Source organism: Accipiter gentilis, chromosome 11, assembly GCF_929443795.1.
Source record: "Accipiter gentilis chromosome 11, bAccGen1.1, whole genome shotgun sequence".
Taxonomy (NCBI): Eukaryota; Metazoa; Chordata; class Aves; order Accipitriformes; family Accipitridae; genus Astur; species Astur gentilis.
The window spans coordinates 3,628,487-3,655,213 of record NC_064890.1 but is presented as its reverse complement, the minus strand read 5'-3'; the positions used below and the strand labels follow the sequence as shown (position 1 = coordinate 3,655,213).

The window sequence follows — 26,727 nt, the reverse complement described above, 5'->3', positions numbered from 1 at the left end:
TCCACACCCAGGTTCACTTTACTGAGCTTCCCTGCACACTGCTCCCTGCTGTGAGCATCTTTGAGGTGATTTGTTTCCAAGCAGAAAGAATTTTTTGAGGTAAACTCTCCATTTTTAGAACAGAAGATTAACACAAAAAAAGAGCCAATGAACAAACAACGACGACAACAACAGAAATCACACACGTGACAGGTTGATTAGACTAAGCAGCTTTATATCCTTGCTGGGGTTTTTTTTGGTGGTTTTATTTTTTCCAAGTATGAATCTTTTTTTTTTTTTCTTTTTTTTTTTTTTTTGACATCTTTCTAGAAATTAGTTCGTTGCTGTAATCCTGTGTCCCCTTGGGTGCTTCTCTAACGGTGTAGTGAACTGAGCCAGCCCAAATAAAACATGGTTGACAAGCTCCATTTTCAAAGCATTCTCCGCAAAATGGTTATCCCCTGTAAGACAACACAACTTTTTTGGAGGAAGAGGCATTGCACAGTGGCAGAGGTCAGGGAAAACCGCAGGACTCACTCCATGGACCAAACGATGCTCTGAAATGGGAACAGCATTGGGTGCAAAGCAGGAAAACTCAGGCTGTGAATGGCCAGGAGGCTGAGGTTCACATCATGTTGTGAGGTTCACTTGCTTCATCAGTTGCCTGCTCCACAGCATACCAAGTTTGGATGGCAAGAGCTAGGACATCCCAAGACCTCCACCTGCCCTGCAGGACAACTCTTTTACTACTCCTCAGATGCACAGAACAAATTGTCCTGGCATCACTGAGGCTATGCCAATACTTCTCTACCCAACAGCTGTCATGGTGAGACATCTTCCAACACAGAAACAATCTATTATGATCATGTAAATGATCATAGCTCCCTAGTTTGCAGAAAGAGATCCATTCCTGGCGTCCCCTGGTCATCCCAGGAAGAGGAGGCTATCAGAGGCTCAGAGGAGTTTAAACAACACTGATTCAAGAGCTGAATTTTCATACTGATTTCCCCATTCAAGGGTGGGGGATATGCAAACTGGGTTCCTGGATGTAATTTTTGGTGAGCTACCCAAAACCAACACAAACCTGGTGGGACCACAATGCACATTTCCATACCGCGTCCTCTGTCTGGCTTCTGTAGCTAAATGCTGAATGAGGGAGAAGACTAAAACCACCTTGTTGGGACTGATGGGGTTCCAGCAAAGTGCTTATCTGGTCACGGCATCTTCCCACATCGGCAATGGCCACGACAGCTTTCTATGGAGGAGCAAAACTCTTACACACTAGAGCCTGTCTCAGGAGTTTAGGAAGCAGGACCAGTTTTCTTCCTCTCTCTCATTCCTTTTACAGTGCCAAGCAATATCTCCACACTATCAAATGAATCTGCTTCATGAGTAATTCTTCTACAGGCTGCTGGGAAGGGTGAAGCACTACTTGTTTTACTGATACCCTGGTGATGTGAGAGAGTAGTCCTGGTCATCTCCAGCAGCCCAGACTTTTCTTTTTGCTGTGAGATGGCCCTTGGACTTAAGGGTCCTTTGTGGACACACAAATGTATGCCCCACTAAGAGGAGCCCTGGGACTCAATCCTTTCAGGTTTCCAATCTTCCTTTGGAAGAGTCTTCCACATAATAGTGTCTCTTTCCAAAGCATTTCACTAAAGCCTCAGGGAAGGACAGATCTACATTTTGTGTTTTGGCTTACTTTTAAACAATTTTCCTCTTGATATTAGCTGTTTTGTGCTTGGGTTGTCACATCATAGGAATCCCGGACTTTAGGAAATGTGGAAGGAATGTGTAGTTTTTGTGTTGGCTGACTCAACCGTGAGACTGGCCACCGGACTCTTAAAACTCTATCAGTCTTCAACAGCATTATTAAAAATAACAATGACAATTATGTGATTTACTCCATCTCTTTCCATTCACGGCAAACACCTTCCTGTGGGCTAATGCACAAGATCTGGAAACTTTGGTAATCACTTTTCAATTAAAGCAAATACCAACTAAAATTCTGCTAGTAAATCTTCATGTCATAACAATTTTTTATAGTCTCCAGTGTCAAAGAAGTATAAGACAACTGCAGTGGTAAAATTACACATGAGAAAATTGGCATAGCCCTTTTATCTCACAGAACAAGGCTGCTGTATGCTGGATGGGACCAAACTTTCAGGTATGTTCAAAACAGAATGAGGAGTGGGAAGAGAAGGACTGGGGCATGCTAGGAGAGGAAGGTACCCTTGGGCGGCTGCATTTCTCATTTTCGGTAGTTCTCCTGTGCTGTCTGTACAAGCTTTAACAATCTCTAACACCTTCTTCCAGATAACACACAACTTTTCCCACAACAGTGTTCACTGGAAGGCTCAGTCTGCAAAAGCACATGACATGTCGGATTATGTCTCAGACCACTATGTCCTCGATAGGTGAGTACACTCACAGGAGGACACAATGTGTTTGCAGAGGAACTGTTCGCCTTTTGTTTCTCTAACCCAGGTGCAAAGTCCCAGAGCAAACTCTGCAGTAAAGAAAGAATTTTAGCTCAGTAAGACCACAGAGAGTCTTCAGGAGTTCCCTTTTCCCATTTCTGATGGTGCTGCAAGTGTCAGCATTCATTGTCTTGATTGCTGTGTTTGAGAAATACCCATAAAGATCAGCCTATCATCTGGCATATTCTGGATATTAGGAGCCTGTCCATTGACTTCTAGGGACATTGGTTCTAGTTCTCTCTATGTAGCTTGAAAAACAGTGTGGAATACCACCAATTGGGTATTTTTGGTCATGTGTGGAAAGGGAGGCAGGGGGAAACAAATCAAAGGAAGAGGAAAAGAACACATCCATGTTGTAGTAGGGCTCATTGTTCTGCTTGTGTCTTTGTTTTTAGTTGTATTTTACATGCACTTAAGAAATAGTTAGCTTAACAGGTCAGGCTGGGAAGAAAGATGCCAAGACTTCTCATAGACTGGGGGATGCTGGGACGGTGGTTGGAAATGGGGAGGGCACTGAAGGGGACAGGGGAGGAAGCCCACACATTTACATCACGATTCTGGCACATTTTCCAAGCGAAAACCAAAACCAGCTCAAACACCAAATAGAGAAAAACAAAAAGAAAAATAAGGAGGAGATGAAAGAGAAGCAAAATACAGATTTTCTTTCAAATCCTGGGGATGGGGGAAAGAAGAGGGTGCAGAAAAAACGGAAATGCCTAAATGGGAACTTGGGAAGGGTTAAGACACCAGTCTCATGGTGCTTCCCATCTCCCCTAAGTATTTCATTCTCAGTGTCTCTGAGGTGTTCAAGTTTTTCTTGAAAAATATATATATATATATTACAGATGAGAAACTCCGTACCGGCAAGAAGAAATAAAATAATAACAATGGAAAACAACCATAATAAAACAAAAACACAGCCCTGAAAACATCAAAAAGAAACAGGGTGAGTCTCAAATTTCCCCTGTGGTGTTCCTCTGACTTCAGTAACAGTGCAGGATTACACCAGTTCACTTTGATACTTTTTTTTTTTTTTTTAAACAGCTTCTTCCTTTCATGTGCGCATGTCCAGGCAGTATAGCCCATCACTCATAACAACTTCCCTCCAAGCCAGCTATTTGTCCTTAGACTCCTACCATCCAGCTGTGAGTACAAGGCATGACAATAGGGTCCATATTTATCTTTTGTGGCACTTTGTTTGTCAAAACCTTTGGTTTCTTCCTTTTTTTTTTTTTTTTTTTTTAAATTTTCCATTTTTATGTACTTATAAAAAATATTGTGTTTGTGTTGTTGTTGTAATTTTCTTACTGCTGGCTCTGGTGAGACTTCCACCCCACTTTCACAGCCATAATCAATGGATCTGGAACATGCGCCGACATTACTAAATGGATCAACAAAACCATGGCAGAACCAACCAAACCCAAATCATCCCCAATGCGCAGGCCTCTTAAAAATGCTGAGATGTCCATAAGGTGCATGATGAGTCCATCAGCTCAGCAATCAAACAGAAAGCAAGCAAAATTAAAAAGGAAATAACGCACACACGCACACAGATACACACACACACACACGCACGCACAAAATAATAATAATTATAATCAAGAGAGAAATGTCTGGGGTTTTAAAACCAAGGCGTGTCCCTAAGTCTGCTGTTTCAATACGAATCTTGTGATACTCTCCCCACAGACACATCCAGTTTTGGACTGCTGTTCTTTAAATGGGTTTAGAAAGACTTGCCTACATGTGTATCTGCTTGGCTGAACGAAACCCACTTGCTGACTGACTCCTGTTTGCACCACATCCCCCATTAGACGCACTCGTGATCCGTCGCTCTGAAGAGGTTCTGGTTTGCTAGCAAGAGGCATGAATAAAACCAAAAGCACTCGTTCTGTAATCAATTTACACACCCTGTCTTTACCCTTCCTCCCTCCAGGTGCAAAGTAGATCCAGGCTGTAGCTCTGAGGATGGTGTGAGATGGATGTGGGCTGATTCTCCGTGGCATCAAGCCACTCCTCCATCTGCTAGCGAGCTCTGTTCATTTCTGGTGAGATGAACGCAGACCCAGCTCTTGCCTCCATGGTGTACAAGATGCAAGGTTCTCCAGACCCTGAGGGTCTCCCACTACACTGAACCATGGTGTTATCCAGGCTGGCAGCTGTATGAACAAAACAGCCAAATGCAGAAGAGATGCAGGAGCTCACTCCTCTTTGGCTGGCCATGAAACCGGTTGAGATGTTTTTCTGGAGGAGCTGAGCAGAGGATAGGACAGGGTAATCACCAACAATTGTCCTGCGGTGACAGTGATCTCTGAAGGGATAGGAAGTGCAAAGGGAGAGCAAATCCTTCCCAGGCAGCAACTGTGCCTTCAACATGGTCTGTTGGTTCCAGAAATGGAGAAGAGGAAAGACCAGGAGTTGGCACCAAAAGGCAGATGAGTTCACAGTGGTTCAGAGACCTCTAGAAGACATGCAGTTCGGCTGGGGGTATCTAGGTAGAAGAATATTTTGCAGTGTTTCATTTGGATTTCCTCCAAGATTTCCTTCCAAAATGTGTGGTGACATCTCCTCTTAGGAGTGGCTTTGAAGGAAGGTTTTACCATCAGTCCTATGTACCACCTTGCTTCATGGCAAGCCCTTCAGTATCCTTCTGATATTCCACCATGAGAAAACAATAGTTTTGTTCCAGTTGAGGAAACAAAATGGAAAGGACTAACAGCTTAAAAAAAAAAAAAAAAAAAGTCCCTCTGGTTGGTTTTTGAGGACAAGCTCCTTGCCCGGAAAAAAATGAGACTTGTGGTTCTTGCTTTCCAAGCTGAGGTGGGAACGAGGGAGATGCTGTGCTGTCCATTGCCAGAAGGAACAGAACCACCACCAACAGGATGCCACTGAGCAGAGAGAGTATTTTTGCCGCAGTGCTACAACCAACAGGACACAATGGGAAAGACGGAGGGGGACACAGGTCTCTTTGAAAAATAAGAATAACCATATGAAACACACGGGCAGGGGAGTGTCGGTCTCCTCCTCCCCTCTTGACCCTTCCCCTGCCCCAAGAGAGCAGCTACACTGCTGTTTGCCCAGGCAGATAACAGCCACAATGGTCCCACTCTGGACGGAGCTGTGGCATTTTTCGGGGAGCCTTGGGGTTCCTCTCCCAGTGGGTCACTATCAAGAGATAGAGTTGCAATGGCTCTGCAGGAGAGGATCTTGATTTACTCCTGCCTTCCAGGATCCCTGCAGGCAGGCTGCCTTCCCCTTGGGGAGACTTTTAGTAATACTGAGTTCAATTCCATGTCCACTCCAGAGGCTCCAAGCCCTTGGAGGGCAGTTAAAGCAGCATGACAGAAGTTACCTCCCAATTTCCCATCTGCAGAGTGATGATATGATGTTGGGGGAGGGTTCGTGGGGGTTCTTTTTGTGTGTAATAGTTTTCTCTAGGGCAAAGGCAGAAGGGAAGCTGTGAAAAGGAGAGCTCCACCTGAATGTCTTGATGTCCCCAGAGCCAAGATTCCTCTGCAGTCTTTTCTTTTAACCCCTGGGTCTTCGTCACTTTGTCCATAGATTTTGAAAGAGAAAGAAATGAGAGAGAGAGAGAGAGAGGAGTGCTGTTCAGGTGACTCTGCTTACAGCCGATCAAAACTTGCACTTGGTAAAGTTGATGATCTTGAGTGAGGCACGACTTGGTTTATCCCTCCCAGGGTGTCCCTGGCAGGACAGTTCTCAGCTGTCTATGCTCATGAGGGTTATGACTTGTTCAAGTTTGTAGGCAAGTTTCTGTTTCCCAGCCTGGTCATCTTGATCAAGGGCTCCGAGAATCTGGAAAAGGAGAGAAAGAAGTGATAGGGATTTTACTTTTTTTTCCCAAAAGGACTGAGTCCAGCATCTTATAGCAGCAGACGAGGGTTACCTTTCTCTAAGGTAGATCCCAGGCTTAGCTTAGATCATGCAAAGCAGGTCAGTCAGCCAGCAGGGAACTACACAGGCAGTTTGGGGTTGATCTGACTAAACACAGACCTCTAGATTGCAACCAATCAAATGGACTCTTATCTTGGAGATCAGTCATTTGGTAGCTGTATTCACCACCTTGCCATGCCACTTGAGATGCCCTAAGAGGTCTCACCTGGTCTTCAACACATAGAACCATGCTGGTAACCTTAAAGTCCTGTGTCTTGCTTGCTGGACAATTCTTGGGCGCTTTACGGTATCTCAAATGGCACTGGGCACATACATTTAAATAACTTTTGGCCACGTGTGGTGCAGAGCTCATATAGGGATCCTCTGTACCAAGCTAAGATCTGACCATCAAATATTGCAAAACAGCTAAATCTGATTGACTAATAATAGGAGACAAAAATAACAGGGATCCAGATGGAAGAGTACTGGGGAGACCAATAATCCCAGACCTTTCCTTTCCAGACCCCAGGCCTTGCTTTTCATTCCATAAATCCATCATCCCCTGAGCCAGGATGAAGACAGGTCATCTGTGACACATGCTGGGCCCCGGGAATGGGTGGGCTGTCCCATGGTCCCGCAGAACTGCTCTTCCCCCTCTGAGGCGCTTACCTCCTCGCTGTACTTGCCAACATAGGAGTATATCTCTGAGAGCGCACTCATAGTGTTGAATTCGTTCATATGCATGCGAGACTGCTCAGCCAAGTATGCATTCATGTCCTGGTCACTGATTGCTGGCATTTTGGCGATGTCTGAATAGTACCTGAGAAAGAGAAATACAGGTCTTTCTTGAGGGGAGAGAGTAGGGAGTCAAGAGATGAAAGCCACAACAATAAGGAGGAAGAACACTCAGCACTCTCGGGCTCTTCTGGCGCAGCAGTGCTACACCCGGTCATGTTCTTCTTTCACAGCAAGGGAGATGACTTAGCCAAAGCGGAAATTACCAAAGCACTATTTCTGAATACCAGACGTGTTGTATTCACTCAACCCTATTCTGAGACTGAAGTCCCGAAGAGCATCCTGTAAACTCTCTCCATGCCATCAAAGAAGTAGGCAGTACCTATTGATGCTGGATTCCTTTGTCAGGCCTTCAAGGGCTTTGAGCCTTGCCTCTAATCCCACAGAGAAGTCCCACTGATCTCGCTGTCCATTGAGAGCTCAGGATTTCACTCCCATAGAAAAAAAAACACCCAACCTTGCATGCTTGCTTGCGCCATTCACGCTAGTACATCTGCATCCATTGCTAACATCATCCACCTCCCGCACTGAATCCAGTCTATCCCAGCAACTCTCTGCTGCTCAGCATCTCCTTTTTGCCCCAGATTTTAAGCTGGCCTGACATCTGTTTGTGGCAACAGGCTTCAACATTCCCATCCCCACTATGACTAGGGAAAATCTGCTTTCTGTAGGTGTCAATGCCATTCCCCTTGAGCTCAAGAGGATTGGGGCTTTATCCATAGAATGTGGATCCCCCAGAACCATGCCCATCAGGCTTCATCAGCAGAGCAATGTCTCTTTAAGGAAGTTGCTATTTTCGATGTCCTTCGTCCCCCGGGTAAGGCAGGTCTTGGAGGACAAGGTTTGCGGAAGGTAATCAGTCACTGTCACTCGCAGCTGTGCTCTGCTGTCAACTGGTTAATTAGACGCCATCATTTACATTTTTAATTTCTGCAATTTGACATTTTGTGCACAAGGAAAAAAAAAAAAAAAAGGAAAAAAAAGCCCATAGCTGCAGCAATCCACAATTTTATAATTAGGAGGCAGAGGGGACGGGGAGCCAAAAGAGCTGACAGGTGTCCTGTAAACAGCGTTGAGACACCTGCTGAGATAGAGGCTGTTTTCCACTGCAGAGAAATTGGACACTGAAGTGCTGTATGATAAGGATCCTTCAGACACACAAGTGGGAAAATACTCTCTATGACAGAGCAAGACAAGCAGCTGCTGAAGTTTCCTATGAAAGACAGCACAGTGCAAGAGAATTGGGAGGAAACCCTTCCACACCAGAAGGCTTCAGTTTTGCTCAGTCTGGTTGTATGCCCCACACTCCCATCCAGATTTATTGCAAAGGGTTGGTCTCAGTTGCTACCCTGGTTTTGCAGAGGTGGGTTGATGTAATCCCTGGGAGAGAAAGGCATAAGAGGCAGAGGTCCTCCTCCCAGCTCTACGCCTAGTCTTCTAGCCTGACTGCTTCCAGAGCTAGACTCTGGCTCATCATAAAAACTCACGCAAACCTCATTAACTTTACAGCAACTTCCAGTACGCACAGCATTACTGCCCCTGGAGTCCTAGCATCTTGTCTTCTGGGCTCAGGACCAGCCAAAAGTCCTAGTCTAACTCAGTCCCTTCGTCTAAATATCACCCACTCCCAGTACTCCAGTGATGGTTTGTCTGGGCTTGATTTTGCTTCACACTCTGCCTAACCCTCAATCCTCAAGTGGACCTAAGCAGTCGTCTATGAGGAAAGCAGGTATCTAGAAATCCTGTGAGGACCTGTCCTGCAGAACTACCTCCAGGAGAAGATGGTGAGCAGGATGAATAAATATTTCTAGACCTTTGCCACTCCCAGAAAAACTCAAACAGATCTCAGTGTCAGCAGCTGGACAAAATCAGACCTGTGCTACATGGACTTCTGACAAGAGAAAGCATCAGGAACTGGTGGTATCCATGACAGTACTATTTCAGGCTCCTCAGAGCCAAAGCACATTGCTGAGAAGCAAGGAGTCTTATGGCCAAAAAGCAAGGTGTGTCTTGGCACCCAGCGAAAACTACATCCATGTGCAACCTGCACAGTTCATAGACTTGTGGGGAAAAACAGCCTGCAATGCAGTGAAATGCATTGATTTATGGTGCCTAAGAAGAGCCCATGGAGAAGAGCCCAGCTCCTCATTAATATTGCATAGGCACCCTCCTGCTGGGTGAAATGAAAAGTGAAGGGGATTGCATCACAGCAAAAATAAATGAGGCTGGCGGAGGAAAGCAGAGGCACTGTGTTGTATTTGCCAGTCTGGCTCTGACCACCACTTGAAATGCTCCTTTTCCTCTCTGGTTCAGCGAGTCATCAAACAGTGGTAGGACAGTGGGTGTAGGGATAGGGTGCTTCCAAAAAGTGAAACACAGACACACGTCCCGTCTGCTTCTCCAAATTTGCCCTGTCTCCCTTTCACCTGGTGGCAACGCTCTCCTGAGTCTGAGACTCACAAGGGTCTGAAAGCTCCACAGTGCATTTCCAGCCCTGCAGAGATATTTTCCCAGCAGTATAACACTCCCATGACTCATCTGAACAATGAAAAGCAAAAGGCAATGTTCCCTGGAGCGAAGGACGGGATGCAAGAATCTGAGTTTCAGGGCTTGGAGACCTCTCCAGCCATGACAGACTCTCAAGCTGTGATCTCAGTGTTCTGGGTTCACGGGCCATTTCCCACCACCATACCAAAGTGTCCTGGTCTCCCCCAGACCCAATTCCCTGTCCATCACACACCTGAGCAGACATGTCCCACTAAGACTGCAAACCAAAATATTGTGGAAGTGTTTCGCAGGAAAAATAAAAGAAAAAGAAGGGGAAAAAAAGCATGTACCGATAATCAGACCTAGCTGCTGGTGCAGGGAGAAGACATATAATATCATTCCATCAGAACTCTGCCATGGCCGAATAACTTATTTATACAGAAATGTTTTTAATGAAGCCATCATTGCGCTATCTAAAGAAATGATGAATGTGTACATTAAAGCATCCTAGCGGAGAGATGACAACATCCCTGCTGAGTCTCTACTTTCTATTTGAGCCCAGATCCTCAGAGGTACTTAGGGTCTTTTTGCCATTTGCATACCCCTAACGTCTTCAAACCCACTATGAAGCTGTCACCAAATCCCAGAGGTCCTTACGTTTTCACCGCCAGCATTTGCGAGGCTGCCTGTGTGCTGCTTCCCTTCGCCCCTGCACCTGACAGCTCTTACTTACACTATAGCTGAATGGTGAAGCAATGCAGGGGAGTAAGATACTCTTTCACCATGCTGCTCCTATGAGCACCCCTAAACTGAGGGCCACCAGATCTCACCTGAGCCATGGACAGCTCGTTGACTCGCACTTCCACAGCCCCAGAGGCTGCATTCCCCAGCAGAAGGTTGGGAACACAAGACTAAACCAGATTCCCTCTGAATGAGACAGAAAAGTAGCAAAGCAGCAAATCTAGCTTAGCCTGCCTCCAAAGGTTCAAGACTGAGAGTCCAAAGCAGAAGACGGTGAGTACGTGGTCAGATGTGCACTGCTCGCGGACCTGGTGCTGCGGATTTGCTACCTCTTCTGTACTCCAGTTTTGGTTACCTCTAGTGGATCCTTTCCCAGCTATTTCCAGAAGATCCTTAGATGCATATCAAAAGATCCTGCCTTACCTGCTTGAGTTTCCCCTGAATCACAGGAGGAGCCTAAGTTCTCAATCCTGTGCATTCTCTGATGTGGTGGGAAATTTGTTCATTAGACTTCAGAAACAATAAAACCCCCTAGAAATTTGCGTAAATCCACCACTCAGGCATATCAGCAGCTCAGAGGATGTGAGGATTATTAGACCATAGGATGTGACTTCAAAAGTATCATTAGCAGAGCAATTTACCCCAGCCTGGCTTGAACAGGAGAGCCCACGAGAACATCCACTGCCACTGTTGTATGGGGAAAGATTTTAGATGCACCGGCATATAGGAGTGCTCCCTCTTATTCTCAAAAAATAATTGTTCTTGTTCCTTTCACATCCTCCTCTTTCCCTGAGTTGTCTTTGTTTTCTCTTGTTTTGTTTTACTAAGGAAAGCAATACAACAGTGACCTGGGAATACATCTTGCCCTCTGTTTAGCCAGGGGTAAATGCTCTTGCCTTCGGTACCAACCAGGAAAGGCTCTTTAGCGGAGTTGTTTCACAAGAATGACTGTGCCTGCTGCCACTCAGTAACTCATTAACTCATCAAAAGAGAAGAGAAAAGCTGTATTGCCAGTGCTTCCTCTCCAGTCTGAAATTTTCCAGCGCCGCCGTGGTTTAGGCAGCTTAGCACGGAGCTAATTGCCTTCCAAAAGATCTTTTTGTCATGGCTGTTGTTGTGTCGTCGCTGGGTTGGGACTGCACTCATTAATAATCATTTTAGCATATGAAAAGCTTGTAACGAATCCATGTGCTGCAGACGGCAGACGCAATTACAGCAATAACATAATTAGGGTTATGCAATAGCCGGCTGTATCCAGACCACTGAAGGAGGAAGAGATGTATGAAAGGGATATAGGGGACTGCTATAGCAGAGAAGGGCTGAAGGAAAGCTTGGGAACAACCTAGCAGACAGCTCTTTTATGGGATGAAGAGAAGCAATGCAAGGACATGCTGTCAGTTCTTCTGTTCACACTGCACGGCAGTTTTAGTTTCCTGGGAGGCGTCTGAGCTGCAAAGTTTGTGTTTGTGCTGATTCAGCTACAGGCAGCCGCAAGACTCTGTTAGCCCAGACTGATCCTATTTTAGAGAGAGGTTCAAGGCCAGGCTGTTGGGACACTAATTGGACTTTGGCAGTAATAGCATGACAGCCAAGCAAAAGGTACCGGCCCCAAAGTTAGCTGAAGACCTGTCAGTTCTTCCAGAGATTTGCCTTGAAGAGCTTGAGGGAATGATTCTGTCTGTGTATGCATCCCCTAGCTAGGGCAATGATTTTATTTTGCATGTGCGTGGCTTTCCCTGCTGTTTTTCATCTCAGAAGAAATGGTAGAGAATAGCCGGGCAGCACGGAGTCAATGGCTGAAGAGTGAATCGGTGCACAGGTAGTTTCTCTGGTAGAAGAAACCATCCAGCATCACCTCAGTGCAGAGGATGTGTGGCTCTGAGGCTGTATACTCTACGTACAGCCACATTTTCATCTTGCCTGCTGAAAATTGCACTATGTAGGAACAGCATGTTACTGCGATGAGAAAACATCAGGAGTTTTTCGGAGACTAAAAGTGAAGAAAGGCAAGCAAACAGTCTTTAGATACACCAAAAGCTGCAGCTGAGAGGCAGGGAATGAGCTGTACCCCCTGCCCCTGGGGATGCAATGGGCTTTAATTACAGCCAGGGAGATTTTGGCTGGCCATCAGGGAAAACACTCTGATGGGAAGGACAGGGAAGCGCAGGAACGGATTCCCTGAGGAGAGCAGAGGCTCTGTCGTTGGAGGCCTTTAAGAAAGGGGTAGAGAAGCATCTGTCAGGAAGGCTTTAGACAGAGCTGATCCTGCCCTGAGGCAGGAGCTCATCGGCTTGACCTCCTGAGGCTCCTTCCACCACTGGTTTTTATTATCTCTGCTGACAACACCCCCTACCTTGACCCTTGGTATGCTATATCTTGAGCCTTCTTTCTGGCAGGGAAAAGAGACACAGAAAATGGCATTTTTTAAAGTAGAGCTGGGATTTGCACCTGTCATTTGATGCTCTCTTTCAAAGCCCTTGGAGTCACCCCAATGTTTCTGTTTAAAACCTCAATAACTTACAATGTTAGGGTGCATGCAGCTTATAATCTTTATTCTACTGAACTAGTTCAATTTCTTTCTAAAACTAGCTGCCAAGTGGCCAACAGACATCACAAGCAGTGCACTGGAAGAGACCATCTATTGACCACAGAGTCCTGAAACCACAGGCTGCCAAGTCATGTAGGTTAGGTCCCCAATGGGTACAGACTACCCGTTTCATACTCCAAACACACTCCCACCAGCAATTTCTAACAAGCTTAAGACCTCGACATCTAAAGGCTAAAGCCATGCAAATCATAGTTGCTTCAGGAAAAGGAAATAGATGAGATCACAGACCCAGGACCTGGGTACCAACTGCTAGGTCAGGTTTGTACCCAGGTTAACATAATAAACTGCAGATGTTATAATTCTGTATCCCACAGATCAGGTCACTTTAAACCTCTTTTAGTCCAGAACCTGGCAAGCCTATTGTGAATGACCTTCATTGGGAGATTCTCAAGGTGTTAAGAATACTTGCAATGTCTCCACTGACCTTCAGATTTTCTTTGAGGGGCTATTTTTAATGCACAACAAACAGCCAAAAGGAGACCAAGTCCCTGCAGGGATGAGAAAAAAAGCACCAGTTCTTCTCCTTGCAGCACTGCAGGTATTTGGGGCACCAGTGTGCAATGGAAAAACTCTCTGGCTTCTGATTTTTGTGCTCTGCCCCTTTTCAGTCTCCCACATCTCTGCCTCCATGCCAGGCTTCGGTAGGGAAACATCGTATTGATTGCGATGCAGGCAATTAAATGGTGTTAATGAAGTTCAAACAAGTGTTATCATAAGCTTGGCAGCATGGAGAGAAATGAAAGGTCAGCCACAGCCCTTTGTCATCTTTTCAGTGTGGTGTTGAATGCTAATGAGACAGTCCCAATTAGAACAGGCTCCCCTTTGTATTGCTTGGGGATTGCATCAAATGCTCCCAAATTCTCCAGATTTCTAGGCTCAAAGGGGACATTTGAAGTAAACTTGAAAAGATGCAGATCTGAAGCTGCTCTAATGTAAATTCAGCAAAGCCTATGGAGTTTTACTAACAGAAGTCAGATGAGAATCTGGTCTACCGTTCCCATTCTTTTCCTCTTTTTTGAATAGACTCATATAATGATAACTGAAAAGCCTCCACCTTGTCTTAGAACTACAGTCTGACTCTTCATGGCTTCAACAAAAGCCAAATAGCCTGTCCCCATTTCCTGGGTTAATTCTCCTGCCTCAGTCAGGCCTCATCAGGCTGCAGGAAACCCAAGCTGTGGCTGCACCTAGATACTTTTTAGCCATGCGTTTTCACCGTGAAAGAGCCCTGGGTGTGCAGTTTGAATGCTGAACCTGGTTTTCCCCAAAAGTCAGGATTTCTCAGCGGGATTGTTTCAGCAGGCAGAGTCCACCTCGGCTTCCAATAGCGTTAAAAAAGGACTGTTGAAATCAAACTCTCAGTTGACCGCTATGTGGAGGTAGACCATTGGTCAGGCCACAATCTGTAGTTACTCCCTTTCTAACATACATTCACAACCTAAAGAAGTGAAAGACTAATCTTTGAAGGATTGGAGGAAGGTACTTTGACCTATGCCTGTTTCTTATGCCAAGGTCATTACCTGCTTTGAGTTTTGTGAGTCCTAAAGGCACACTCCACACTGAGAAACCAGTAGCTGCAAAGGGATGGCTTGGAGTAACCCAGCTCAGCTACCATTTCAACAGACCTGTTAAAAGTCAGGAGCATGTCTTGACTCCAGAGTGCCTTCAAGTTGGGTTACAATCTTCCACTGCTTAATTGCCCTCTTATAGTTTCTTCCTCATCAAAGAAGTTCGTTTGATTTCAGGTTCTTCTGACTTACTCAATGGCTTCTTAAACTCCCCAGCTGAAAATCTTTTTATCTTATGATTTACTCTTTGAAGAAATCTACTGGTCTTGAAGGATGCCATCTCCAGCTGATGCTGACTACAGAAATAGCTCCAACCAGTACTAGAAGCTTTGGGATTTGGAATAACTCCCTCAAAGTACAGTCGCAGAATGGAGAAAAGGAATTCATTAACTCAGGGTAGAATTGAAATTATATTTTATTCATTCTTGATATGTTTTTCCTTTGATCTCCCACAGCATCCAGGTGCCACTGCCTTGAGTCAGTGGACTTGACACACAAAAATATAAGCAGGGCAGAAGCTCTAACCATATTCCAAAACCTGCAGCCTCCCCTTGGGCTTCAGTTGATGTTGTCAGACATCAGTGCAGATAACAACCCGGCACACGCTGGGCACAGAAATCCAGTGCTGTTTACTAGCAGCAGGAGGTGTTATGTACCTCGTTTGCAAACCCAGTTGTTTGGGAAAACTTCCAGGGAAATGCAGCACCTATTGCTGAAGACCACTGGGCAGCAGGATTTAGCTCCAAAAAGTTGTAAAGTGAAATCAGTACTGGAAAACCAAAATGGAAACTGCCACCTTCTGTTTATCCAGAAAAAAAAAAAAAGGTTTTGCATGAGGAAATACCCTGTTCTCCACCTACGTACCTCAGGTTGTCACTCAAATGTACCATCTCCAAAGACGGAGACAAGAAGCGTCACTAGAGTATGACACCTTTGGGTCACTGTTGGTGCAAACTTAAATTCTAAATGAATCTCAAACACCTCTTTCCCCCTATCCAGATCAATCCAGCAATCAACCTCAATACATACTAAGAAACTTGGACACAGTACCAGAAGTAGGTCATAATTAAGCAAGGTAGCTCGTAAGAGCCTTACAGGTTGCCTAGAAACGACATTTGCAGAAGTGTTTAACCACGTCTAAAAATAATTGTCCAGACAAATCAGAGACCAACCGGCGCATTATTGTAAAAAAAGTCACCTCATGCCGGCTAGGAGACAGAGCTCTTTGATCAGCCGTGCTCTCCTTTCACAAAATGAGAGAAAACCATCCCCACCAAAGGAAGTTCAGTGGTTTACAGTGCAGCGTGCCTACAGTAGTAGAGGTCTCATATAACCTGCCTGACATGGTATCAATTTTAGACAGTACCTATGAAGTCATCCGGACAAATCATTGCTTAAAACTGGATGGCATTGCACAGAAATGATCTGTAAGATAAACCCATTTTTGTATTTACAGAGTAGTAATCATTCTCCATCTGTGCAGTTCCCAAACCTGTCAATAACACCAAACAAGCGTAGCATACTGGAAAACAAAGCACAGATCAACTTCTGCAAGGTTTGCTCCAGCAGACAGGCTCCTGCTGAATAGAGTGCAAGATGTGTTATTTGTTTGTCCTGCGGAAAATTTTACAGAAACTGAAGCCCTTACATACTGCAGAAATAGTTATCTTGGTTGTATTCCCTGTAGAGTAGCTTTGCCAGACACTGACCTGCAGTGCAGTAGATTGAACAGTATAGCTACAGGTCTTGCAGATATGGATAAAATGCTTGGAATGACCTCTGACCTTTCAGAAAATACCTGCAGAACTTCAGACACCAGCCTGTCAATCTTATGGCGTCTCATTCAAAGCACAGAAGAGCCTCCAAGGAAAGCTACTGGACTTGGAATAAGGGAAGATAATTGTATGACCTTTGGGATCTAGGCAGCGTGGGGAATGTCACAACGATGCTGAGAACAGCAAACCGCTTCTGGTCTGTGTGGAAAGACTTAGAAGCCCACGTACTTCACAGGGCTCAAACACATCACCTCCCCTTCCTCCCTCCCTCTATCTCTTCTCAACAGTTTCTCCTCAAGAGAAACAATGATGGCAAACACCTTCAGTTCACACCTCTAATTAAATTTCCAACTCTGCTGCAAGACACGTGGGAATAAAAGGCTAACACGGAACTTTCTACTTAGGCAACAACCAAAGAAAAAAAGCCCAGAGGCAGCTAGCAAAAGCCCTACTGATGATGCCTCCTACCTCCATCCATGAAGCAGGGCCTTGCATCACTTCCTTATGTCATTCCTATTTCTAGAGCTAAAACTCACCTTTCCACCCAGTTCTTGTAGCTGGGGATGTCCTTGGCGTAGAGAAGCTTGTTGGAGGGTGAGTCTTTGCCCAGACGATGCTCCGAGGTCGAACAGGAGTCCATGAAAGTCTGAGCCACTACAGAGAGGCAGGCGTCTGTGATGCTATTCTTGTGAATGTCGAAGACGAACTGCGGGTTCTTGATCATGTTAACCCAGAACCGTAACGGCAGGCTGCAAGAGGGTGGGAGAGGTGGGAGAGGCAGTCAGTGCACGGTTCACAGCCTTTGTTGCGGGAGGTTGCAATGGTAAATGGTGGATGGGAATCAAAGATCATGGTGTGGAGATAAGGATTCTGAGATAAGCTTTGATATACAATAAATTCCTCCCCTACACGACTCTAGGGACAGCAGTGGAGTCTCCTCAAGAGTGGCTTTTGTCCCTGTTATCCTTACAAGCCAGATTTTGTCAGTCTTAAAGTTAATGCCATCTTATTGAACTCGCACATAAATTAATGGGAGTATAATTGAGGTGATGAAGATGATTCCTGACTTCTCTATGTTAGGTTGCAATGTAAAGTCGCAGCTGTTGGCTGCTTCATCAGCTGAGGATAGGCATTGCATCAGCAAAACTTATGATGAACATTTGTCATTGAAGGACTTGGCTTTTAGCCCTCATAGCAACCCCATGGGAAGAGAGGTAGATATTGCTCCCAGGTTAAGACTAGGAGTGTTACTGGCGTGCACTGTGTGCTGCAGATACCGTGCCCAGTCACGCTCCACGTCTCAAGCCCAAGTCCGCGTATGATCCCAGCACACCAGGCAAAAAGAAGTCATTACGCGACAGGGAAAAGTGGTGCACCCTTTGAAATGAAAATATATCTGCCCTAACCAAGGAAATGTTATTTCAATTGCAATCCAAAGCCCTTCTTCCCCCCACTTTTTCTCGAAGAGCAGTTCATTTGTACGAGATGCCCTGAGGTAACTACCTCCAGCCTTTGCCTCAAGCCTTTTTGTCAGGGCAGAGCCATTCATATGGCCTAAGAGCTGAGATGTGTCACTGATCACAGAGTCAAACTCTTGTCTCTCTGTCAGGTAGACCGTTAAGTTTACCTTCAGTGTCTGCACCTTCCCAAGAGGAGGTTATTCCTCAGCTTTAACAAATTCACCTGATGTTCAGGCTAAACTCCCCAGTTCCTCCCATTTGCTCATTACCCCCATGTGTTCACAGCACCATAAAAAATTCATCTCCAAATCCAACACATTTTGGGTAACAGCAGGCAGTTTAGCATGTCCTGACAGAGGGATGACACCACATTTTCCTAAACCACCGTGTGATCTCCTGAGCCAGTAAGATCACAAAGCAAATGTAAGGAAAGTCCCACATAGGCAATCCTATCAGCCAAGTTCAGGAGAAGTGGGAGATGCTGGCAAAGAGACCCGGTGGAGTTTTGAGGGGGGGGGAAACATTTTAGCCTGGGGATGGAGGTTCATCTGTTGGGGGACGAGGCGGATGAGTGAACTACGCAGAACTTCTTCTGCAGGTGTTCGGATGGCAAACACAGGCACAGTGAGGACGAGCCGTGTATGTGTGCCTGAGTGTGTGTACGGGTGCGGGGAGGGGCTGGGGGAACGATGTCCCTAGCTGGGAATAATGAAGCCCATGATGTGACTTTGAGTTAATTTAACCTGATTGAAGAGATTTCTTCATACTGCCCCTTTTCACACATACACACATACTCTGCCTTCCCCCCTCCCCCCCTTAAATAAACCTCCTGCTCATTTAGTCTGAGTGGCTGCAATCAGCCTTAGATTAGCGCTGCAGATAATGTTAATAATATGCTAATGTTTCATTAGTTGAAAGCCTCTTTGGTGCATGGGGTTTCTTTTTTTATGTCACTGCGCTGTGACGATCTGCCATCAGCATGGCTGGTAAAAGGAAAAAATGCATGAGCTGGGAGCCCCATGGCTCTCCTCTGCTGTTCCTTTTTTAGTCCCTGTATTTGCACAGGAGAAGGGGAGGGAGCGATTCCCCAGGGGACTCCTTCCAACAGGGAGACTCAGCGGAGAGAAGCCGCGGAGATCTTTTCTCTCCGCTGATTCTGGTTTTTCCTTGCTGTCCCATTACATGCACGAAGAGGGGCTGCTGCCTGGCAGCTAGAGCAGGGGGCTGATGTCAGACTTTGTCACTCACTCCGAAGGAGACTCGCATCCAGCTCCAGACCCTTTAAGTGCTTCGTACCATTTGAGATGCTCTCCTGGCCTCCAGCTGCCAGCCCAGGAGGGTACAAGTCTCCTGTGAGGGCTGCACATCCCCTGCAGATGCCTGGGATACCTTAAAATATCTCGGATGGCACTAGATGCCTGGGTGTGGGCAAACAAATGGAGCTCTAGCCCCCCTCTGACTAGAGTGGGAATTCAAACACCCAGTCTAGATGAAGACAGAGGTGCTGAATCCTCTCCCATGCCTCCCTAGATATTCCTATGGGCCTGGGCGCTGCAGCAGTTAAACACTTCACCATTTTTCGTCCTGAGGTCCCTCAGAAACACTGTCAGCCCCATGTAATACAGGGCAAAGTGGGACCTGTTTAGCCAAAGCGCTCCATCCTAGAGAGCATCTGTTAGGTTCTGGGATCTTCTGACTTCCCCATCAGCTTGGGAAGACTGAGCCCGGTGCTCTGAACCCCACACCAGGCTCCTCAGATCCCCCAGCAGCCAGATCCCAAACCACACATCCCTCTACTCTCCTTCCAGGCCAGGACCTGGTGCTGGACTGTACTGGGGTGTCTCACTCACCAATTGCTCTTCCAGGTGTGCCGCACGTGGGGGTCATGGATGTTGTGCTTGTCAGCCTGCTCATCCAAGAAGTCGAACATGTATTTGATAGCTAGGGGAAGCGCGCTGCCACGGTGAGCAGTGCTGAAGATGGTCTCAAAGAGGTCGTCTACAAATTTCTGGAGGGTGCCCTGTTGAGAGAAGGAAGGAAAGAAGAATGTGAGTTACCAAGGAAGAGGACGTTGAATTTTGGTACCCTACTGAAAACAGAGTATGTCTGTGGATCAGGCCCATAAAGTGTGATTGAAAAGTGGGAGCCATCTAATATCTGTTAAATGCGACATGAATTGGAACTTTCAATATAGATGTCTTTAAGCAGACATGTGCATCATCACAATCTCAGCTACATCTGGTTAGCAGACAGATGTAGTAAGTCAAGATGCTACCTGTCCTCTCTGCTACTAGCACTCCCTGCCAGGGAGGGTGACTGAGCTGCGGTGGGATACTTCACCCCATCTCAGGTATATGGTGATGGAGAGGCCCTGATCTGTTTCCACCGAGATTCCTCTCCTCTGCATCCTATCCTCAACTGCTTTAGTCCAGGCATGAGACAAAACCTAGCCATTTTCTATGCTGGCTTTCATCCAGGGCCAATTCTTAAGCCAGGAATAGAAGTCAGATGACTGCAGAGCAGAGCAGAAGGTGTCATTGAGACAAATGGGACAAGAGTTCGTGGAGAGAGACAGCTGTTTTATGTGTGTGAGTAGTATAATGAATAACATGAACTTGATCTTATCCTCAAGAGACCTCATTTGTTACTACCCATTGGCATGGGACTGAGGCAAACCCTAGAAGCAACGCATGGATGTGCCAGGTACTGCTCTGCAGACCTCAGTAATACCCACTGCAGAGACTGCAGAGGTCTCCTTGTGCTCCTCTGGGAGGAGAATCCCAGATCCTGTGCTTGGAGAACCACCCTGGACAAGCCGGTGAGGACAGTTGACCTTTAGCAAGAAGGTGAAGAGCTGGAATATCAGAGGGTGACCAGGCTTGGAAGAGGGGACAGTTGAGGAGCTGTGATAACCAGATGAGCTGCAGGCTGGGTTTGGGGGGGAACCAGGCAAGGCACGATTTCTGTGCGGAATGGGGAGCTCTAGCCCATGTCTGAACCTCTGCTCTGCCACCAGAGCTTCATAGGCATTTATATGTGAACAACACATACAGCTGGTAAAATAACCAAAAAGCAATCACATCTCCAGCAAACGTTTTCTGACATGCAAAATTTCCTCTTCGGAAAAACAAACCCCTCCCCTTTCTCTGCAGACCCAGGAAAGAAATTCTCCTTACTAGAAACGAGGCACCAGGTTCCACCGGAGTGGCTCAAGTTTACATAGCACTAACAAATACTTAATTAGAAAGCTGGTGTCTCTTGCTGATTCACCACTTGATTTATTCTTTAGGAAACAAACAGAGGTACCTTTTGCTTGTGTGAACTCCTACAGAGTGAATAAAGGCCTGCAGCACATGTCTGACTCAGAAAGGGCCCCCGAGGGGAAATCTTGTTGGTCTAACATGGAAGAGCTGCCCTCAGGTTCAGTTTCTGGAGGGAATTAGTTCTCTACATGCTCACCCACACAAACACAAAGAAAACCTCTGAGGCTTTTAGGCAAGAGACTCTAGGTCTCAGAGGTCAGGGATTTACCAGAATAAAAATCATTGTCAGTTTAACTAAGTATTCCCTGGGATTGTATTATGAGCAATTGCTGTCTCTCCTCTTTCCCTCCCTCAAATGGTCATGATGAGAAAAGAAAATCACTCAGCCCAACAGGGGAAACAATAAACCCCCAGCCTTTCTACTCTCTCTGTTGCTGTGCAAGTTTTGCAGCTGCTTTCCTGCCATATCCGCGCCCCCCCCCTCCGCCAAGTGTTGAGTTTGTGATCCGGAACAGAAAGCAAAAGCGATTCAATGGTGTGGTAGGGGACATATCCCCAGACAGTGTAAATCAGCACCGGTCCAATGCTTGCTGGTTTACACCAGCTGGGGCCCAAGCCCTGGGGAGCATCATTTTCTTTTTACGTTGTATGACCCGTAAAAGCATCTTGATGCCAGGGAGCTGGACATGTACCAGGGGCTAAAGACAAAGCCACTTTATCTCCAAATCCCACTGCAACGTAGACAGCCTGAGTGAGGCTGCAGGGAGAGTCAGACACGAGAGGCAAAATGAGTTCAGGAACAAATGTGCAGGTAAGACTGTGTGGTAGGATTTAAGCATGTGATGGAGAACTGTCTGATGGGCAAACTCTCAGATGATGTTTGCATGAACACATGAAATTGTGTTTGTGCCTATTAACACCCTGACAAGAAATGATAATAGTCAAAGCTTCAGAGAAGGGAGGAAGATTGGGCTGTTTGATCACTGCTTGGTTTAATCCTGCTCAGAATGGGGTGAGATAACGCCGTGATCGGCCACACCTGAGCCACAACTACCCTGCGGATTCCACTTCTGGGATGCACTGAGATAACTCATGTTGGAGAGATTCAGGCACAGAGATGCTCTGCGCTGCAAGAGGACAGCAGAACTGCCCAAGAAGCCTGTCTGATTATATTGCCTTCATCCCCACCTGCCCTAGTCCCTGCTGGGGTGCAAAAGAAGATCGTTGCAGCCTCTTCATTAATGCAGGCTTCTCCAAGGAGACCACCATCCACAGGGTGGAAGAGCAAATAAATGTAAACTCAGACAACTGCTTTTGCCCACAGTCCTGTAGAGCCTTTAGAGATGAGTTAGGTGGAGGATAGTCTTGGTCAGAGGTGAAAGAAGGTGAAAGGCCTGAGATCTTTTGTCAACCCCAGAGTGAGCTGGCTGCAGCAAGAACTGGCCATCCCCTTTGCAGGGAAGTGATAGTGAGTGACAGTGAGTTCTTTCTGTGCAGAGAGTGGCAATTAAGCCACTTTCGGTGGCTGTCCCAGAGCCAAAGTCCACTGCAGTAAGTTTTAGACCTGTCAGCTTGAGTGATCTCCACGTCTGCCAGTGTCCTCCCCATGGTGCTGCATCCCCAATTATGCTAAACACTTACAAACTGCCCTACTACAGAAGTTTTGCAGGCTCTGTCAGGCACCCATGTAGGAGGCTGGTTTCCAGCATTTTGGGGAATATGGATTGAGCAGATGGGATCTTACCAACTTCCCAACACAGTCTTTGCCCTCTCTGCAGACACTTCCCATGGACCAGCTGTGAGGTGTGAGATGTGTCTGGAGATTCAGTTCAGGATGTCCCTGCTCTGTCTCCACCTGACTTAATCTTTATTTTCTCTTTGGAGACCCTGAGCTTTCCATGTCTCAGTAGGGGTGGGCATCCAACTCTGCTTGCTCTCCTTGGAGCTGGCCACCTATTAGCTACATCCCAGTCAACTTAACCCGCTATCACATCATCAGCACAAGAGTCTTTATGGGCCCAGGGGAAAGATGGAGAAGAAGGACTTGCACCGCAAAACTCAGGGTTTTGTGGCATAGGAGCCCATTTCAGACTGTGAGGCGTGACACATCCTTTGAACCTGATCTGAGAATATTTACTCCCTAGCTCTTCATTTGCTCGATTTGGGTACAAAATACAAGCCAGTATAATCGACAACCCCAGCACCTACCCCTGTGTTGGCTTTCTCCCCCAGCCTCTTGGCCCTGGGCTCTTTACTACTCATTGCTCTCCAACGTCCCTTTCTGACTCTGCTTTCTAAATTCAAGCTCCTTCCCTACATGGTTGGAGCACTCCTCTTGCTCTATTTTCCTTCTGCTCCTCTCTCTTTATCCTCCTTTGGCATCCTTTGAGCAGTCTCTCATTTCTTGTAGTCAAGAAGCTCCACTGCAGCCTTTAAAAACAAATTCTCACCCTCTTCCCCACCCCCACCATGTACCTTGGTGGCAAGTAGTCTTGTCAGGTAGATCTCAGAAACCATCTTGCTGCCCCGGTCACCCTCTTTTTGGTCACCATGCTCATGGTTCTTCACCAAGTGCCACATCTTGACTCCACTCTCAAGGTCAGGCGTGATCATGGGTGTGCGGGAACGGAGACTGTCCGGGCTGCCTGTGTAACGGATCATGTTTTCTGCAAAGAAAAATGCGTGTGTCTCAGCCCTAGTAGCACTTGTATTGGGATTAACATGCTAAGGACATGCCACCTAATAGAAGTTTTTCATCAGGCACGCAAGAAGAAGACCTCTTCTGTCTGGGTTCAGTAGCAGGTACTTCTCCCATTCAATATATGGAGTTGATGCTCATACAGATTCTGGTGTGGGGCTGAGACAATAAATCACAGCTGGTGAGTCCACCCTGGGGAGATGTTAGTTTGGGTCTCCAAAGTGGGAAGGCTGTAGCAGTACTGCAATGTCCCTGCTCTCACAAGGTCTGCATTTCCAAATTAGTATTAAATAAATTTCCATCAGCCAATCGTAACATTAGGCAACACAAGTATATCTCCTTGTGGAATTACAATGTGAGACGGAGAAGCCCCCAAAGCCCAGGACCAGGACCGGTTCAGGGGATAGTTCCAGCTACTCCCGGTAACCAGTATGGCTAAGCACAACTTGTTTTACCTGTAGGGATGTTAGCCACACCATGCCATGCTGCTTGGCATTATGGCCAGAGAACAGGCCATAATGTGCCTTTTTGCACAGTGATACTGATGTAGCTAACGTGACCTCTCGTCTAGCTCCCCATCCCCGGACTCAGGAGGAGATGTCTCCTCTCCCTCCTTCTGCATCAAAGCAATCCAGTAACTCCTGCCCAGCCATCCTCTTGACTCCCTGCTCCAAAATCTTGTTTTGACAGAAAGTAAACCAGAACCCCATGTGGGCCCGCACAAATTTCCTCTCCAAGGACACCTTTAGCCTCCAAATTTTACCTCCCTTTGCCTCTGAGTGATGGCATGAGGCATTCCCCTCTCCCTGACCTTCCAGCAATGCTGCAGATAGATACAGTCTTTTCCAACCATAATTAACAAAAGAGCATTGCACCTTTCTGTAGCAAGATCTGAATCAGCCTCATTAATGCATTACCAGTCTCTACATATTAATTATCAGATGGAATATCCTTTTTCTCTCTGGATGCTGTTTTCTTAATTGCAATTAACAATCACTTCTGACCCACCACATCTTCTCCTCCCCCTGCATTCTTCCCCACTCCCTCCTCCTGAAAAATCAAATGGCAAAAGAATTAGAGAAATCCAGCAGAAATTAACCCCCCTCAAGTCTTCCTTTTCAAAGGTCATTGTGTCTTTCAGTAATTGCAACAACATGGCAAAGAGGATGAATATTAATAAGGGCTGGTGGTTTGCCTATGTCCTTGGAGAAAGAGGGCTCCTCTGGACATCGAGTAACTGTACTTCCTTCAAGCTAAAGGGAGTAAGAAGGATTGGCGATGCTTTCATAAATTAAAAATAATAATAAACGGATACGACAGCTGAATCCAGGTTGGCGGATGGTTTTGCAGCGCTCTGGTTGCACACTAGAGATGTTTTGCTTTGCTGTCTGGCATCACCATAGTGAGACAAATCCTGGGCTGCAATTCTAGCACAGGGGAGAAAGGTGTGTGATGGTGTGAGTGAGGCTCAGGAGGTCTCTGTTTGGCTCTACAGAAGATTTTCCACTGGGTCTCTATGTCACAGCTGTCTCATTCTCAGTTGTCTCATGGGTAAAGTGGGAACAACAATCCACTGCCTTGAGATATACTGATATAAGACCTCAGTAAGGAATTTTTACTATTATTCCAGGTGCAAATTCCCTTGGGACAATAAGATAGCTGGGTGGGACACACAACACCCACACTGAGATATAACTGTAGCCAGGCTACGCCCTATGTAGATTGTGGTTGCTCATCTGTGCCACAGATTCCTCTTCACAACAGACCATGCTCCAAGGACTTTGCCCACCAGAACGACTGAGCCCATACAGTGTGCAGTGTTTCTCCCTTACCTCTTCCTGTGCAAACTCTAAGAGTGAGATTCAGTGATCTAAAATGTAGGCAGCTAATTATATAGGCTTCTCCTTTCATTAATGAGGGAGGAGAAATACTTCCCAAGAGCAATCCAACCACTTGGATCAACAGCTTGGACCAAATGCCAAAGTTTTAGATGGCTAAATTCCCTCCTCCTGCCATCCCTCAAGCAATCTTATCAACTAGTGTTCTGGTTTTGGCTGGGATAGAGTTAATTTTCTTCCTAGTAGCTTGTGTAGTGTTATGTTTTGGATTTAGTATGAGAAGAATGTTGATAACACACTGATGTTTTCAGTTGTTGCTAAGTAGCATTTATACTAAGAAGTCAAGGATTTTTCAGCTTCTCATGCCCAGCCAGCAGGGAGGCTGGGGCGGCACAAGAAGCTGGGAGGGGACACTGCCAGGACAGCTGACCCAAACTGGCCAAAGGGGTATTCCAGACCATGGGATGTCATGCCCAGTATACAAACTGGGGGAGTTGGCCTGGGGGTGGATCGCTGCTTGGGAACTATCTAGGCATCAGTCAGCAAGCGGTGAGCAATTGCATTGTGCATCAGTTGTTTTGTATGTTCCAATCCTTTTACTATTATTATTGTAATTTTATTACTGTTATTATTATAATTATTATTTTCTTCCTTTCTGTTCTATTAAACTGTTCTTATCTCAACCCACAAGGTTTACTCTTTTTTCCCCAATTCTCTCCCCCATCCCACTGGGTGGGGGGGGGAGCGAGTGAGCGGCTGCGTGGTGCTTAGTTGCTGGCTGGGGTTAAACCACGACAACTAGTCATCTGCCTATCATTCTCTCTGCTGTTCTCAGCATCTTGTAACCACCACGACTTCTGGGCTCTCTTCTCCAGTGTTCTTTCAATCCATATCAGCACACAAATCCTTACCGTACTTGCTGGCTGACGTCCGGGAGACAGTGGAGTTGTTGACTGCATTGTAGGCAGTGACTTGCTTGGAGACTAAAGCTACCACAGATCCATCTGGCACCTGTAGAGAAAAAGGGACTTTGTCAATAAGCTTCTGAAAACTGGCTGAGGAGCATGCCAAGGACAGCAGAAATTCAAGCAGCAGAAACTGAGCCGTAAAACAGTGTCACTGTAGGCAAGGCAGTAGTTTTGGC

The 26,727-nt window shown here is 46.2% G+C and overlaps 1 protein-coding gene across 1 annotated transcript in view; it reads right to left on the bottom strand.

Annotated features, from left to right (window-relative positions):
- Positions 1–286: 286 nt before the first annotated feature.
- Positions 287–26,727, bottom strand: part of PLXNA4 (plexin A4) — a 452,832-nt gene continuing 426,391 nt past the window's right edge. The window contains exons 27-32 of the mRNA XM_049814131.1: positions 26,495–26,594; positions 23,523–23,713; positions 19,635–19,804; positions 16,861–17,073; positions 7,020–7,170; positions 287–6,272 (exon numbers count right to left, since the gene is read on the bottom strand). Of these exons, the coding sequence (XP_049670088.1) occupies positions 6,177–6,272; positions 7,020–7,170; positions 16,861–17,073; positions 19,635–19,804; positions 23,523–23,713; positions 26,495–26,594 (921 nt within the window). The 3' untranslated portion in view covers positions 287–6,176. The remainder of the gene's footprint in view (positions 6,273–7,019; positions 7,171–16,860; positions 17,074–19,634; positions 19,805–23,522; positions 23,714–26,494; positions 26,595–26,727) is intronic.